This window comes from Amphiura filiformis, chromosome 4 (assembly GCF_039555335.1).
Source record: "Amphiura filiformis chromosome 4, Afil_fr2py, whole genome shotgun sequence".
NCBI lineage: Eukaryota > Metazoa > Echinodermata > Ophiuroidea > Amphilepidida > Amphiuridae > Amphiura > Amphiura filiformis.
In genome coordinates, this window is record NC_092631.1 from 67,122,201 (window position 1) to 67,138,597 (window position 16,397).

The following is a 16,397-nucleotide window of genomic DNA, read 5'->3' on the forward strand; positions in this document are numbered from 1 at the left end:
TCCTGAATATAAATTGAATCAAACTTCAACAGTTGAATATATGATGCTATTTAGCAGTATTCTATGTGTATCGCGGAAACTTTATTTTATGTCGTTATTGTTTGACAATGGAAAGTGAGGATAAGCTTACCTGTCATTTGTTATTTATATAGCACCATTAGCTATTGTAGCCCGGGCCAAGGCTTACGCTTAAATACAAAAGTGGCAGACATTAAAGCAAAATATGTTGAAGACCACGCCGTGTTCAACTCCTCCATTTCAGCTTCTCTCGAGTGAGTACACTGTACACTCTTCTAACAATACGACATACTATCTGTACCAACTCTAGTGACTCATCATGCATTGTCCTGGTTAGGATTGGGATGTTCACTGGATGGGCATGAAACTAGCACTACAGCCCTGTTATATTGATTTTTAGAATAAAATGCCTATCCCTATTACAATACGTACATGCAAAGGTTCATGGTGAGGTATCACTGGAGCTGGAATAGATGATAGCAGGATCAAGGCAACCTTTACGCCCTATTGGCCTTAAAGTTTGCTATTTCTCCCGTTTGACTAAGTGAGTTATCGATTTGGCTGAAAAGGGTGTATATTTTAAGGTACTTGTAACCTAATGCCTCTGAAACCTTTACGCCTTCTCGACCTTAAACAAAGTTTGTATTGTCCCCGGTTTGAGTAAAGCTGAATTTATACTACTATATTAATGAGCGATAGCAATTGGGTTTTAGCCAATAATAATAATAATAATAATAATAATACACAGATTTAGAGAGCGCTTTTTAAATGAAGAAACAAAGCGCTATGGAAAAGGAAAAATGCAAGAGGGAGGAAACATTAGGTGAAAAGGTGAGTTATTAGGTTCTTTTTGAAAGTTTGGACATTGGGAGAGTCACGAATGTGGGAAGGCAAGCCATTCCATAGAACAGGGGCAATGATGGAAAATGCTCTGTCACCAGCCAACTTGTGGGATCTTGGAATGGAAAGACAAGTGGCAGCAGTAGAGCGCAAAGAGTACCCAGAATGACGGGTGTGAAGGATGGAGGACAGGTATTCAGGTGTAGATGAAGCAAGAACCTTATAAACATGGACGAGAGTGCGGAACTGGACACGTTTAGCAACTGGAAGCCAGTGCAGACTATGAAGCAAAGGAGAAGTATGAGTATATTTTGGTTCTCTGAAAATGAGTCTGGCGCACTTGTTCTGGAGAAGCTGCAGGCAGGTGAGGTTTTTCTGGGAGATGCCATTAAGCAAGGAGGAGCAGTAATCAATCATGGACAGGACAAGAGTCCTAACCGCATTGGTACACGCATCAAAACTGAGGAACCGCCTAATCCTTTAAATATTGCCAATCTGCCAGTTCAAAGTTTTGGACAAATGCGCAACATAACTGGACATCTTCATGTCATGGTCAAAAATGACCCCTAAATTCTCCAACCCATCCAAATAAAGGGTGAGATGTTTGAGATTAATGTAGTGATAAACAGAAGAGGCAGCAAAAAATTCAGTCTTCGCCATATTGAGCTTGAGCTTGTTACTGGTGAGCCAAGCTTGTGAGCTCATGGATGCAGTTGGAAAGTTTGAACAAGGCACAAGCTGCATCACCCGGGTGGGCAGGATTAAAGGTGATAATCAGCTGAACATCATCAGCATAGAGGTGATATTGGAGGCCATGATTACGAATAATGTTCCCGATGGCATGAGTGTAATAGGTGAAAAATATCGGGCCAATGACCGATCCCTGGGGGACACCATAAGGCAGATGAACCTTATCAGAATAGCATCCCTTCACAAAGACCTGACTACTGCGATTTTCAAGGTAGGACTGGAACACTCTATGTGCATCACCAATGATGCCAAATTCTTGGCTCAACCGCTGCAACAGAATACGGTGATCCACCGTATCAAATGCGGCAGTCAAGTCCAGTAACACCACAAAGACAGCCCTGTTGTCATCAATAGCTCTGAGGATGGTATTATGAACAGCCAAGAGTGCTGTCTCGGTGCTCCAACGAGGTGGAGCGATTTTTGTTGCGTTGGGAAAAGTGCGCTACCTCATTGGTCAAATACCAATCGCTCGTCGCTCAGCGATGGAGTATAAATTCAGCTTAAGTTAGTTATCGATTTGGCTGAAAAGGGTGTATAATTATAAGGCACTTGTAACCTAATGCCTGCATATGAGCTCCTTATTCTTTTGTTACGTCAATTGTATATGAACGGACAAATGTGATCTCGAACGTACAAATTTGTGAGAACAGATTTCTTTATAATCAAGTATGTTCGTGTGCTCAAAGAATGCCCATTGAATGTGTTGGGTAGAAAAACTCATACCCTTGAGTTCATTGAACTTTGTTCCCAGATCTTTTAGCGCATTACAAACATACCTCTGTAAGGAAACCTCGGATAGTCCACTATGACAACATCAGGCATCTCTGTACTGTGTTGATATAGACTTAACACAGTGTGTGCTCCATGAAGAAGTCCGGCTACACTCTTTCCGACAATATCAATGATCTCATTGGTTACTTTGATGTCGTTACGATAGGCTTCTTCGTTATCAACTTGATTGCCACTTCTGTCCTGCACATCTCCGATAGAAAGCTCTATATAACGGCGTGATGGCTTTTCTTCAACAAATGGAAGGCCAAGTTTGTCTGTAATAAAAGTTCAATTAAAGTTTAAATCTTTTTTTTTCCAATTAAACACTCTCGGCATTTTTAAGACGTCGTCCAATTTTGAGTCTCCTCTCCTTAAGCCTACGTCAAATAGCCAGCTACGTCATTTAATGGTTGACTAAGTATTGTTGGTTAAGGCAGCCAAAAAGATCGATTTTCATTGTCTAAATCAATATATTATTGAAAAATAACACCTTGATGTTTTGCAGAAGTGCAGCCTACAAATCATAAACTTGTTTGATTTATTATTATTAATGAGTTCTGTATGTTTTACAAAGGTGATGTGGTTTCAGCCCTCTTTACAACATAGTCTGTGATATTTGAATCCTTCTAGACGCTCGCTACGAAATAATGAACGAAATGTTTGCCAAAGATCACTACCATTAATAGCAGGATGCTGTGAACTACCAAATCGGAACAGTTGAAAATAGTCACTAACCTTAAATTAATATAATCACCATAAATAGGTTATACACACTTACTTACCTGCCAAATATTCGCCAATTTTCGATGCATCTTTGCCTTCTGCTGCTATCACCCAACCTCCCTCAGAAATATCAACTACGTCATCTGAAGTCACTTGGAAGTCATCAGGAGTTGGAATTACAGGTATTTGAGCTTCCCCATTGTCCGATACATCTGCGTTTAGGTCATACCTTCGGACAGGAACAAATACGATTATGTAATAATTCCCTTCAATCCTGTGTATTATTTTGAATAAACACGTCTGGTGTGTGAAAAGGTAGCCATTCGCCATATTTTAAAACGCGTTAGTCTTTGTTGGTACTGAGGATTAAAACACGTATATAAAGTCATATTATATCTATTTAAAACATTTATAAAAATTGTTCTGTTAACCTGAGAAACACAATGAATTTGGCTGATTCCATGTAGATGTATTAAGTTGGGACATGTGTAAATATGCCAAAAAACCCATCCAATTTCAAATTATAAAATCGTACATTATGGCTATAACTACTGTCCAATTTATGCACTATTCAAGTGTCTGGATTCAATATTTAATTCCCAATCTATCCCGTGAAATGTGGTGCACTGGTGGGGAATGTAAGCCCAGGGATTAAGGGAAGAAGTGCACCAAAAATCATTTTGTTAAACTAAACATACTAGGAACTTCATACTTGGTGTAAGTGACACTGGAGACCAAAAAATTAGAAAAATGCGAAAAAAAATCTCATTTACATATTAAATTGGAGATCATCTTGGATTTTATGTATCGGGTTTCAAAATAGTACCGGGACGCAACCGTAGATGCTAGAGATTTTTAAAAATGAAAGTTAAAAAGCAGCAGATAAAAAGTGCGGAAGTAGATTTTTTTTATAAAATGCTTCACTGCCGCCATTACGTTTCACTACCTGGAGAGAATTGATTAAAAATTGAAATCCCTCCTGAGGCGCGGATCTGTCAATGAGTTGACCAGATTACAATGATTTCATTATAGCTAGAGACAGTATATAACACCACTGTGTCAATGAGTTACCTAAAAATGACCTTGTGTGGTATTTGGTTCCCGGAGAGTGAGTTTTGCCTATTAGGCAATTTGTGGTTAAATTTTGATCCCTCACTACAAGAGTTATTACCGTCGATTTTGTTGAAAAAGGAGGTGAGACATGATCAAATCTCTCCAGGTAACAAAACGTAATAATTTTAAAAAAAAAAAAGTCCAAACTTGATAACGCAAAAAAAAAATAATGCGAGTTTTGACCTGGAATGACAATGAAATATGACTATACTCGTAAATGGGTGTTTTTGCTAAGATGGTGCGCCCTAAACGGGGTAGTGTAGCGTTTTGTAACATTGTGTAATTTCCCGACCATGCAACCATCTAGCAACTGTAAAAACAACAGGATGGGCATGCATTGCTTACATCAGTCTGCAGGGAATACAATTAAATGGAATTAGAAAATTACAAGCCCCATAAAGTCCTCGTATTCCCGGGATGGCGTGGGGAGCAAGCCTACTTGAATGGTCAGTGCATTAAGTTTGTTCTGTACCTGACTTGAGGAGTGTATGGATCAAATTCATCATACTCCTGACGTTTCCACTGCTCTGGTGTAGTAAAATCACCGACAAAATCGAGTGATTGTCCTGCAGTTGACAGAATGGTTCTAGGTTCCGCATCAGTGGCGACGAAGTACCAATTGGGACTGACATCTGTACGCGCAACCTGCCAATCTGCCGTTGCGTATGGGGCAATGATGGGGACTCCCGCCGTAAATCCAGAGAAGGAACCAGTAGGGCTGATTTTATGCATGCAACCATTTATATGATATACCATAAGGTTCGTATTACCAAGCATTTTACCCATACTTGGATTATCACGTAAAGTGCTCGGTTCAAATATGCGGACAGAACAGAAATAGATATCCCATGACGTATCGGTCACATCAGAGCTTCCTGTGTTGGTGAAGGTGATGGTACCTCTTGATCTGAGGGAATCTCCTTCGGGTTCAAAGTTAGTTGTGATGTCAAACTTGATATCTATATTGCTTGCGAGATAATCTACGACTTCTTGAGGGGTGCTTGGTTGAGAGTCAACCTGTGTGGACACCATAACTATTTAGATAACAAGAAGACAAAAAAGTAGAATGTATGGTCAACGTGTTCACATAATTATTTTGGTATTGTTTTTGTTTACAGTGTTCCATCAGGCACAAAGGAAATCTATTATTTCAGTGTTTGATCTGAAAGGGTAGGAACCCCTTACCTGCTTCTATAGTATTTTGTTAAAGGTCAGGTATATTGCTCGGACAACATCATATCATTGGCAAGCTAGTATTATGAGGACAATGAAAATGACTCTTTTTGAGAAAATAAGACGTTTAAAATTGATATTCCGCAAAAACCAACTGCCAGAAGGGACTATAAACATTCTCAATGCACAGAACGTATACTGTTGCTGTTCACAGAAAAAAAAAAAATTAAGTATTACAAATTTAATGGTTCTTAAACATATGGATAAAATCAGCCGCTTCTTTTTTTTTATATATTAGTAAATTAATTATGATATTACAATTCATATGTATATCAATATTTGGGCTAAAAATAAAAAATAATAATTTGAGCTTAGAATTTAAGCGTGATCAATCTGAGACTAGCATATAAACCGTGTTAAGTCGTCCACAAACTCATGTATCTGATTTCCCTGTGCGATATTGCAATGCTATAGTTATTATAGTTTCAGTTGGATGAAATATTACAACGCAAACGCATAGTAACAATTACTGTGCGAGGCTTTGTTTCCGAAATGAGAACAATAGTCTGCATATTGTTATGCAGCATTGTTATGGTAAATAATAGTACAACTCATTGTTGCTAATGTCAAACTTGTCAAATTGATTGTGATTGTGTCACACAAGTAAATGAGAGCATGATATAGTGTCCGCTTAATTTACTTACGTCATAGCCCGCTACCTTGAAAATTAATTTCGCTTCAAACGGGGGAGGAACACGTACGAAGCCGAACTTTACCCACACAATTTCTCTTTTTAAATACGCATAAAAAAATTGCAACGACTATCCCCCCCCCCCCACATTTCAAGCCGGATTGGCGCTTACTATCCAATGTTACTTGTAGAAGAGAAAATAATTCAACATTGAAAAAATATTAGCCATTATTTTCGATACATGCTGTAAACACACGTAGCATCAGACCATGATCAGACCACCTGCTGCAAATGTAATGCAAACAAAACCTAAAACTATACAGATAAAGGTGCAGCATATCATTTATCTAAAAGCGCTGAATACTAAAAAATAGCATGCTCTCAATACTTGATGTCACATTCATACATACGCGCTGTCGCCCGTGATTGGTCGAAAGCAAGATATAAACAACGTAATGCAGGGCAGCTTTAGCATGACGATTTTGGTATCGAAAAAACAAGGTATTAAATCGCGTTTTTAAGAATGTTACATCCCATTGTTTGTTATAATACGATGAAATATATTAAAAATACGATGAAATACATTATAAACAATCGACCATGTCCTCAATTCTATTAATAAACCCCTAAATCATTAACATGATTTTAACATTAAAATGTGAAAGAGTGACGTACATGGAAGAGATACTCATATTAATGCTATATTGTAACATTTCAATAAGAAATAGATGGGCATTTCTTTCCCACAAAAATGGTTTTTGCAAGGTATTCTGTGGTTAGTTGATTGAAGTACAGTGCAATCGGGTACAAATAAGTTATGAAAAGTATTGACGTGGTCCTCCTCAGGAAATGTTACAATATGGCTTTAAGATTAGTATATCTACGAGGGTCATTCAAAAAGTTCTACCTCCATTGTCACATCTCTGTTATTTTACGTGCTAGGAACTTGAAATTACCCATGATTATACTCTTAAATCTGGGCTACAAAATACAAGTATATTTTATTAAAATGTAATGTTTGGTTGTTTAGATAAAGCGAATACAGTCGTGGCACGTCGGAAACGGTCTGAAAAGAAAGGCTAATTTTGATTAAAAAGGTTGCCCACAAATGATTAAATTGCTTTATTTTTGTTCAAATAATTGAATGAATATCTAATGCTTGCAGATATTACAGTCTTACTGGGTATCGTGTCTTTTGCACACCAAACCGATACATGTTCAAAATAGCCTTCATTTTCAATAGGTTGTTGTCTTCTATCGTGTGAGCACTTGTTGACTCAAGTCGTATTATTTGGGTCATATCAAATAAGTCGTATGCAATGCATGCACATTTGTTGTATTATATAAAAGGTTATTAAGAAACTGCGCATCTTATTTCTACGTCAAGATGCATCCATTGCTTAAGGACGTAATTCCGAATTACCTTTAAACGTAGTCTAGTTGAAATCGGGCAGCAAATTTCACTAACATTTGTATGCCCGGCGGTGTTTTCTTCACATAAAAACGCGTTTTATTTTGTTTTGATACGTTTGGCTAATGTTATGTACTTGCTAAATCCTCCTCCTCCACCACCACCTGCATGGAAACAATGTTGGAGCAGACATTGGGTGCAACCACTTACTATTTTTCAGCATTCAACATTGAATAAAGGGAGCGGGGATGCGTTAAATAAACAATCTGTCCCAACCTTTTCGCGCAGGACTGTAGGTCTGTATCCCACAAATTAAAAGAGGAACTCCGAGAAGTGCCACGGTTCCATAAGCCATGCATATTTTCGGATTGGCATGGGGGAACACAGCCCATGGTTAGGGGCCCATGAACACTTAGAAAAAAATCCTAATTTTAATACTAAACCAAATTTGGCTAATTTATATTTTTTAATAGTTGCGCTAACTAATCCTGCACATTATGACACCCCATTGAATCCAATGCGACCTCAAGAAGTTAAGTTACAGAGCGTTTGATTCGACATGTTAGACGAAGGTCCATTTAGTAAAAAAACCTGGCCTATTCAAAATTCCACGGACTAGACTTCTGGTTTGAGAGTGGTGGATGGCTAAAATGTATTTAAATTTAAAACAAAGGGAACAAAAGAAAACGGAACAAAAGAAATAAAAATAAAATAAAGTTGTAAAAAGCACAGAATTATTGCTTTAAGTAAAGCTTGACTGAAGAAACTTTGTTGTTTCCTTGTTGCGCTTGTGCAATCTTTTCGTATGTATAGGCCAGTTTGTCACTTTTAAAATGCAACCTTCGCCTAATCAAATGTATTCAATTCAATGGGGTGTCATAATGTGTAGGATTAAAAAACAAATTTATCCAAATATAGTTTCGTTTTAAAATTAGGATTTTTTGTGTTTGGCGCAGTATACATAATTATTAATACGAGGAGGAGTGTCAAAGATCCCGTAAAAGCCCCCGCCCCATCCCCACTTAACCCCATCAAAATGCAGATTTTGGTATCAAGTGAAAGCTCATATTTCTCTCATCAACATATTGAAATTAGGCGTTCCACAATCGGTATTGTTACGAAGAAATCATCAAAAAACTATCGTATTGGTCTGCAGACTGTGGTATACCACGTTCACCTTGAGGCTAATTCGACAGTTTTTTGATGATATCTTCGGAAATACACCGATATGGAACTCCCTTCAATTAATGAAAAAATAGGGTCTTTCATTTGATATCAATGATAATTATTATCAATAAAACACTGTAGACTAGGCAGTGATTCCTAAGGAATTAGTCACATACAAAAACATTTACGTGTTCTTTTTGCATGAGTGCTTGAAAGGGACGACATTTTATGATACCTAAGTTTTAAAGAATTCTATTTCCCAAATATATCGGGCCACTTTCCTTTAACCATAATTATGTAGGCTATACTTACCAATTAAGAGTGTAACTCCGAGGAGTGTCAAGTTTCCATAAGCCATCATATTTCCATTCAAGTCATCCTATGCCGGGAAAATGGTATAACGAATTATCTGTTGGATTATGAATAGAGTTTTATCGTGCTACGACACCCACGATATGTCTTTTATCATGTTTATATCCGGGGTTTATATACAATATTTTGCAGGCCAGTGACTTTCCTGACGATATGAGTTGATGTTGACATCAAGGGTCGAAATTACTCGAAAACGCTGTTTGCTCACAAAAAGATGAAAACCCCGAGTGCAAAGCACTGTTCAAAGTTTGGTAATTACTCGATTTTATCCAGGTTACTGTGTAGTTAACACGATAGCAATACAATCACAAGTAGATTGTCGAGCATATTAGAAATTCATTTTTCTATAAATGATATGTTTCACATAATTATGCTTGATCAAAGGTCGCTCGTTCTTTGTTATTAATATTTTAGCACCTATTGCCTTATAATTACCAACCAGCTTATTTTTGTTAATTTCAATAATGCTGAACTCGAATCTGTTGTCTGCCAATCAATATTTTGAGACCGGGTTTGAGACCGTAACCCTAAAAAAACCCCAAATGACCCCATAGAATCGTATGGAGGCAAATATTAATTTTATTCCAATAACACTTTCAAACATGTCAAATTATGCGTCTGGCCTAGTCTGATGAGTAGGACCTGTTTTTTCTTAGTTACCAACTATGACCATGACTCTGCTTGCTCAAGAAAGATTAACCACAAAAATCCACTAACCGCCCCTCCCGAAAAAAAGGTCCTACAATAAACGTCGCTTGCCCCCCACATTGGTTGAAAGCTGGTCACTGCTTGCATGAAACCATGATGCAATCACCCCAAATATGGAATAACCCTTCCAAATGTCACGCCCATTTGATTTGGCAGCGACCACCTGTTGTGTGTATCACCATAACAGATCATTGAAACATGGTGAGTTTTTCGGAACTCCCGGGGGGGCCACTGGTCATTGACAAGGGGGTATCATGCGTGGCCATGGAGTTTCAAAAAGCACCCTAAACAAGTATGTGCAACGACTGAAAATACACCCCTAAACAAGTATAACAAGTGTAATATCCTACCCTAAACAAGTATTGGCGTTATTTAACCCCTTAGCAAGTAAAACATATATTTTCGACACCCTAAGCAAGTAATAGGCCTACTAGGCCTACTTGAAGCCGGGACTTGCGGGCGGGACTTGAAGCTCCATTTTCATTGATTTCTTTAATAGTAACTCAGAATGGCTCTCAAGTGCTACCAGGGCAGAATATGAGCTATTTTAAAATTATAAAATAAACGTTACATTATTTTAAGCTGATTTATAGTATCAGAGAGCCTAAGAGGAATTAACTGAAAAGAAAATTTACAAAACTCTAACTAAGAAAAACAACAATGAAGAAAAGAAAAAAAGAGAAAAAGAAGTCAAGAAATGTTTTTATATCATTTTTGTAGGCCCTATTAAAGTTTCGACAATTTATTCTCCATCCTCCAAATATTATTATAGACCTACAAATCATGTTTCAAAGTGAGACAAAAATCATAAAATAGTGGTCAGATTTTTTTTATGACCTAGCTTTTAATTGCGAAAAGATGAAAAGTGCATAATATTAATAATTTATTTTATAAGCTTAAAATGACAACAATTAAGGCCTACTTCTGGAAGGAATCGGATGAATAATAGTGGTATTATTTCATAAGTTGAATAAAGTATTAGGATGAAAATAAGTCGGTAAATAGCAACTGAGATGCATGGTGCTCAATCAGTTCAGCCAAGACTTGCAGGATTCGTGTATGACTGCAGAATTTGATACCAATCCAAAAACGTATTTTAATTCTGCACCATATCCATCTTACCTTTTAATATTCATTTGATGTTTTCACAATTTATTCAAAAGTTTAAAATTTGTTTTTTAAATAAAATCAAGATCACTTATTGTGACAAAATTCTGACAAAAATATGATGCTTTTGACGATAATAACATGCATGTTTTTATTTATTTATTTTGTGGATAATAGGTCACAGGTCAAGTCAATCAATCCTCTACCGTAGATATTTGTGGTTAAATAATTGTATACAACATGAAAATTAGCTTGAAAATCTTTATTTTTATCCATAATACAAGATAGAAAATTCAAATAATAGTAAAAATATTTTTAAATGAAATATGAGAAACTTTGGACTTTATAAAGGAGAATTGAAACTCTTAAAATCAGAGTATACACGTGCTGTGCATGTACAATGGACATTGTACATGTACTGCATGTGTACATCACCATTGAATGTTGTAGAGTTGTGTAGCATTGAATGGGTTAATGGAAAAATATTAACAGGGCCAGCTGGGCGAAGTCGGCAATCTTTATGGACTTAAAGAAGAGACTAAACAGAGAACTACACAGTCAAGTCTAGGGATAAACATGAAGGACATGAAACTTATGAAGGACTGGAGTCTGGACGGACCCTAAATACGTAAATCTGTTGTGAAAAAGATACCCTTTTCTCTAATTTCCATGTTTTTGACACCCTATTCACGATACGTACGTACAGTGCCTGATCGTGAAAAAAGACCCTTTTTACGTGATTTTTTGGCCACGCATGATACCCCCTTGTCAATGACCAGTGGCCCCCCCGGGTCGGAACTAGAGATAGATGCCGCACACCGACACCGCCTGGCTAATAATTATTTGGTGCAGAAGGGACACTAAAATGAATACACGGGATCGATACACGTGAATTGCTATGCACTATTTTGATATCAGACGAAAATCTTCTGATACCGGGTTAGAAAATGATGAATATCTCCCGTCATGATTTTTTTCTCAAGAAACCAGATTTGGTCTCATAAACTTGGAAATACGTGTTGAACAGATATGATAGTCGCTAGAATGCGCTTTGAAAATTGGCCGTGCGCTTTGAACTCAAAATTTGACCATTTTATATTGCGTTGGTCCTGTTATGGACTACAGCGTGCAGCGTGTAGTACAGCTGCACTCACTGTAGGCAGTATAAAAGTCGATGACCATTGACCTCAATGGGGTATACAAGCTTAATCACGCACAACCAAGATCGATTACCCGGCTATTGTGAGTAGCCTTAGTTATGTCCCTCGACTAATTATTAGTTTAAAAGAGCTTTAAAGGTTTGAACCAAATGGCTAATCGTGGCTGTGAATTTAATCTACCATGGCGATTCCTGCCATGAAGATATAGGGTCGAAGACACTGTGTGCCGTTGGTGGCCTCTGGCCAGATGAAGGGGGGCTATACCCGGCTACCTGTACATGTATAGACCCGTGACGTCACGCAGCGTTTCCAACCCTTTTGAAACCATTCTAAGGCACTCCATGCGCTACAATGTCAAAATTATGGCTACATCATAGATATCTCGGGCATCTCAGAGCATTACCTGGTTTTTCCATATGAAAGTAATTAAGGTGTTCAATCAAAGCTTTCGTCGTGTGCTGCCACCTAGCGGTGGTTCCGGGAACGTTGCGTCTAGGTTTTATAAATAGATCAAGTTTACAATTTTGAATTTTGCGGGCGACGCGGTCACTGGACTTTCGCGATTCGTCTTTCTGGCGCAATGTGATATAGTGATCATAGTCTGAGCTGAGTATAGTCTGGTATAACTTTGAAAAAAAGGTCCTACTCGTCGGACTAGTCTGGCTCCATGGATCCCAGAAATGTAATATTTGTGCGTGTACGATCTATCATTAAGAAGTTATGGGGCACAAAAGGTCACAGGTCGTTTTTGTTGTCACAGGTTGCTTGTTGTGTATGGGTCAAAAGTCAAAGTTGCTCCAATTTTCGTAAAAGTTGAGGCAAATTGTTCGCTTAGCTTAGAGGTTTCAGAAAAAGAATAGTTTGCACTATCTGTGATATCTAGTTAGCATGTTACACAGCAAAGAGTCGAAAGATATGTAGGATTCCATATAGGATTCAAAGGAATTTTTTCGATGACCTTTTATCCTGAACAAAAGGAACAAGCTATGAATAGCTTGTTGGCAAATCAAATCGGCACAAAGGAACAATGCATTACGTAATCTATTTCATCTCTATGTTTAAGCTCCTTGAAAGCGACTCTTAGCTATAACCAGTTAAGGTTGGCGTTAAACCTCATAACTGCTAAATATATGTTGAGTATGTAAAAGTATACGTACATATTTAGAATAACAAAGACTTTATGAATCCCATCTGTGAGATCAAATTTAGGCAAAAATGCTCAAACACAAAATGGTAGTATAATGTGCGGAAAGACCCCAGTCATGCACCGCTACAGCCCCACGGCAGCCTTGCTACAGCCTTGCTCCAGCCCTAACGCAGCCTGACCCTAACATAAAATCAGTAAGTCGTAAGTTATCGAAAGCTTTTTGTTTGTCCAATTCCTTCGAATCACATCTCTAACAATCTATCCTGGCCTGGAACCTCCATATTGAGCATATTTCAACATTCTTCAACTCCTCTTCTCCCTCCACACCCGTAGCCTGTTTATTTTCACCCTTGCCTGGAGTATGGGAGCATGCCCGGGAGGGGGGCACTCAACTTTGGAAGTGACGGTATGTGCCTGTCAATAGGCCCCCCTCTTTTGAAGTCGACTATACCCGATGACCCCCCTTTTTTAAAGTCATACGCGATGACCCCCCTTTTTTTAGTTGCGGCTACCCAATGACCCCCTTTTTTTGGTTGCGGCTACTCAATGACCCCCTTTTTTTCTAGATTTTCTAGCAGAGCATCATCAAAATGCAACAAAATAATGCCGAAACTTCCAAGTTTTGCTCCATTTTTTCACAATTATGCCGAAACTTTCAGAATTTTGCTCCATTTTTCCAAAATTTTCTACCCGATGACCCTTTTTTGGAAATCTTATACTCAATGACCCCCTGTTTTCAAAATATTAGACCCATGGACCCCCTTTTTTATTTTCTTTGTACCCAATGACCCCTTTTTTTAAATAACGCTTTGTTACCGATAGGCCCCTACTTCCCGTCACTTCTAAAGTTGAGTGCCCCCCCGGGGGAGCATGCACCACCTAGCTCCCCCTTAACACTCTTTGAAACAGGCTGGAATCTGGAAAAGGGGTATAATCCTTCTTGTCTTCCATGAGCAACCGCGTCACATCGGGTATAATCTTCCTTCCAGGAGCAACCACTGTGCATGATTGACGGGCTATTACATTGCTCGTAATAGGGTAGTGTATTTTAGCGGGACAATGCCGGATGGTGCACGCGCGCGTGCACGATGTGCATTGTGCAAGGTAGACTTTCGCCAAGACTTGGTATGTGGTTGTTGGTGTAGGGGTACCCCGGGGTGGGGGGGTGTGTGTTGGGGGAGGGGGCGTGTTGTCCGAGATGTTAGGAATTATTTAATAATAGTTACCGTATTAATTCTGGAAGAACGTTTTAAACTTTAATTTAAGGTTAATAACAAAATAATAAAATCATATTAATAGGTCTATTTATTATCACACGCCATGGTAACAATAAAAAAGATGGCACACTTTCCGATAAAAATTTGGGAAACAAATTAATTTTAAAAAAAATAAATAAAAACAATCTTTCTTAAACCAGATTTTCATGAAATTGAGGGCCATCAATAAACCAAAATGCACCCCGAAACTGTCACACATCCCCGTAGTAGGCCTACCCTCCTTTCCACCCCGTTGCCCTAAACTAGACGTGTAATATAACCGCCAAGAGTTTTTTTTTTTACCTGTAGGCAAGCTCACCCCTACAGTCGCAATAGTTCTAGCCCAGATAGCTTTTAACTCACGCCTACTAATAACGTACTTTCGTCAAGTGATGGCGCTATAAGGTTTACCACGGAAGCTGTTTGGTTTACCGTGGAAGAAGATTATACCCTATATGGGAATCTGCCAGTCAGCGTTTTGTTGCCCGGGTCATCTTTCAGTCTGGGAATCTTTTTAACGATGGCCTCTTGCTCGATGGTAATCTCTCTCTCCTTGCTCAACGCTGTGATGTTGCTACTATTTGCAATCTCTATCTGCAACTTCCTATGTGCTTCTCTAAATCCTTACAAACCTCATTCCAGACCCAACCTAAAGCTGTGCTCTTGCCCCCAGGCAGGTAAATAGCACTTGAGATCTTTTCAACTGGGTGGGCAACAACAACAGAGCTGCCCACCTAGCTGAAAAGAATTTGACTTGTTATTTACCTCCCTGCTTGCCCCCTTTTTTAAAGACTCTCTGCATCTTCATGAGTCAATTGCCACACTATTGCTTCATTAAAAACCGACTCAGAGCACTGACATGCATATTAAAACTATGGGAAGTGGAAGGGAACCTGTACAGATTAGGAGAGTCCAGGTTTGGGTTGAGTAACAGTGGTAGGCTATAGTCTCATGGTCTGTATTACCAGTTGGTTATCCACGGAACCAAGGGAGGCCAGATCTTAGGAACCAATGACAAAATCGTTTTGATCAATTGGGGAAGGGGACGACTATGATTATGATCCTCGATGGTAGCATTGCTTTTTAAAAGGGATATTATGCGTCATGATTTGCCTATCATGTCACAACTTCCCAGCAAAGACCATAACGTTTTACAAACGTTTTAAACAAGTTATATTTTGGGTTTTGGTTTAGGTAAAAACATTTTAATAACATTAAAATGTCGGGTTATATAAAGATCATGAAAACATTTAAAACGATTTGTATGAAAACAAATTACAACAATATTTTTAAAATGTTTTCAAAATGTTATTGTAAACTATTTTTTGCAAACATTTTTTGCCAAATATTTTGTCAACACTTAAATAACATTATGTTAAAATATCTGCAGAAGTTATCAAAAAATGTTTTTTAATGTTTATGAAAATGTTTTATACCCTTTATATACCCTTTATATAACCCGAAATTTTAAACCTTTTCCGACAACTTTTTATAACCTTTTGCAAATGATGTCGAAAACGTTTTGTGTTTGCTGGGTTATCAGTCATTATCTATGTGATCTTTCGCATATTAAACGATCTTATAAATAATGTAGAATCTATATTTTATTCATCTTTATACTCTTACACGTTATATTGGTCTTAATTAAACTCGCATTATATATTTCAGTGTGGCATATCTAAAGTATTTTTTATAAAAGCTATAGAACATTATAATAATTAATACAATAAAACTAAGCTAATATTAATTGCGTAATTAAATATATATTCTCCAGTCAGTGACCAGAAGAGAGAGGGAACAAAAATAGGTCCACTCGAAATTTTTTCAAAGACACTTGCATGAACTCCCATTCATCTTAGGGGCTGACATTTTCTTCGGGAGGGGTGGGTCCCAAATATACAGGGGGGGCTCATAAATTTTGGAAAGAAAATAGGGGTCATAAAATTTTCATGACCAAAATGTAGGAGTCACAAGATGACCACAGATAGTG

General features: G+C 38.0%; 1 protein-coding gene across 1 annotated transcript; it reads right to left on the reverse strand.

Annotated features, from left to right (window-relative positions):
• Positions 1–2,336: 2,336 nt before the first annotated feature.
• LOC140150335 (putative beta-hexosaminidase) lies at positions 2,337–3,432 on the reverse strand. The gene is made up of 2 exons (XM_072172343.1): positions 3,162–3,432; positions 2,337–2,654 (listed from the first exon to the last, which is right to left on the reverse strand). Exons 1-2 carry the CDS (start codon positions 3,430–3,432, stop codon positions 2,365–2,367), a joined length of 561 nt encoding a protein of 186 aa, XP_072028444.1. The 3' UTR covers positions 2,337–2,364.
• Positions 3,433–16,397: the final 12,965 nt, after the last annotated feature.

Excerpts from the sequence above, each read along its gene's own strand:
- LOC140150335 (XM_072172343.1), bottom strand. The coding sequence starts at position 3,432 with ATGGCGAATGGCTACCTTTTCACACACCAGACGTGTTTATTCAAAATA. Across the intron at positions 2,655-3,161 it reads AATTGGCGAATATTTGGCAG|ACAAACTTGGCCTTCCATTT; the intron begins GTAAGTAAGTGT and ends CTTTTATTACAG.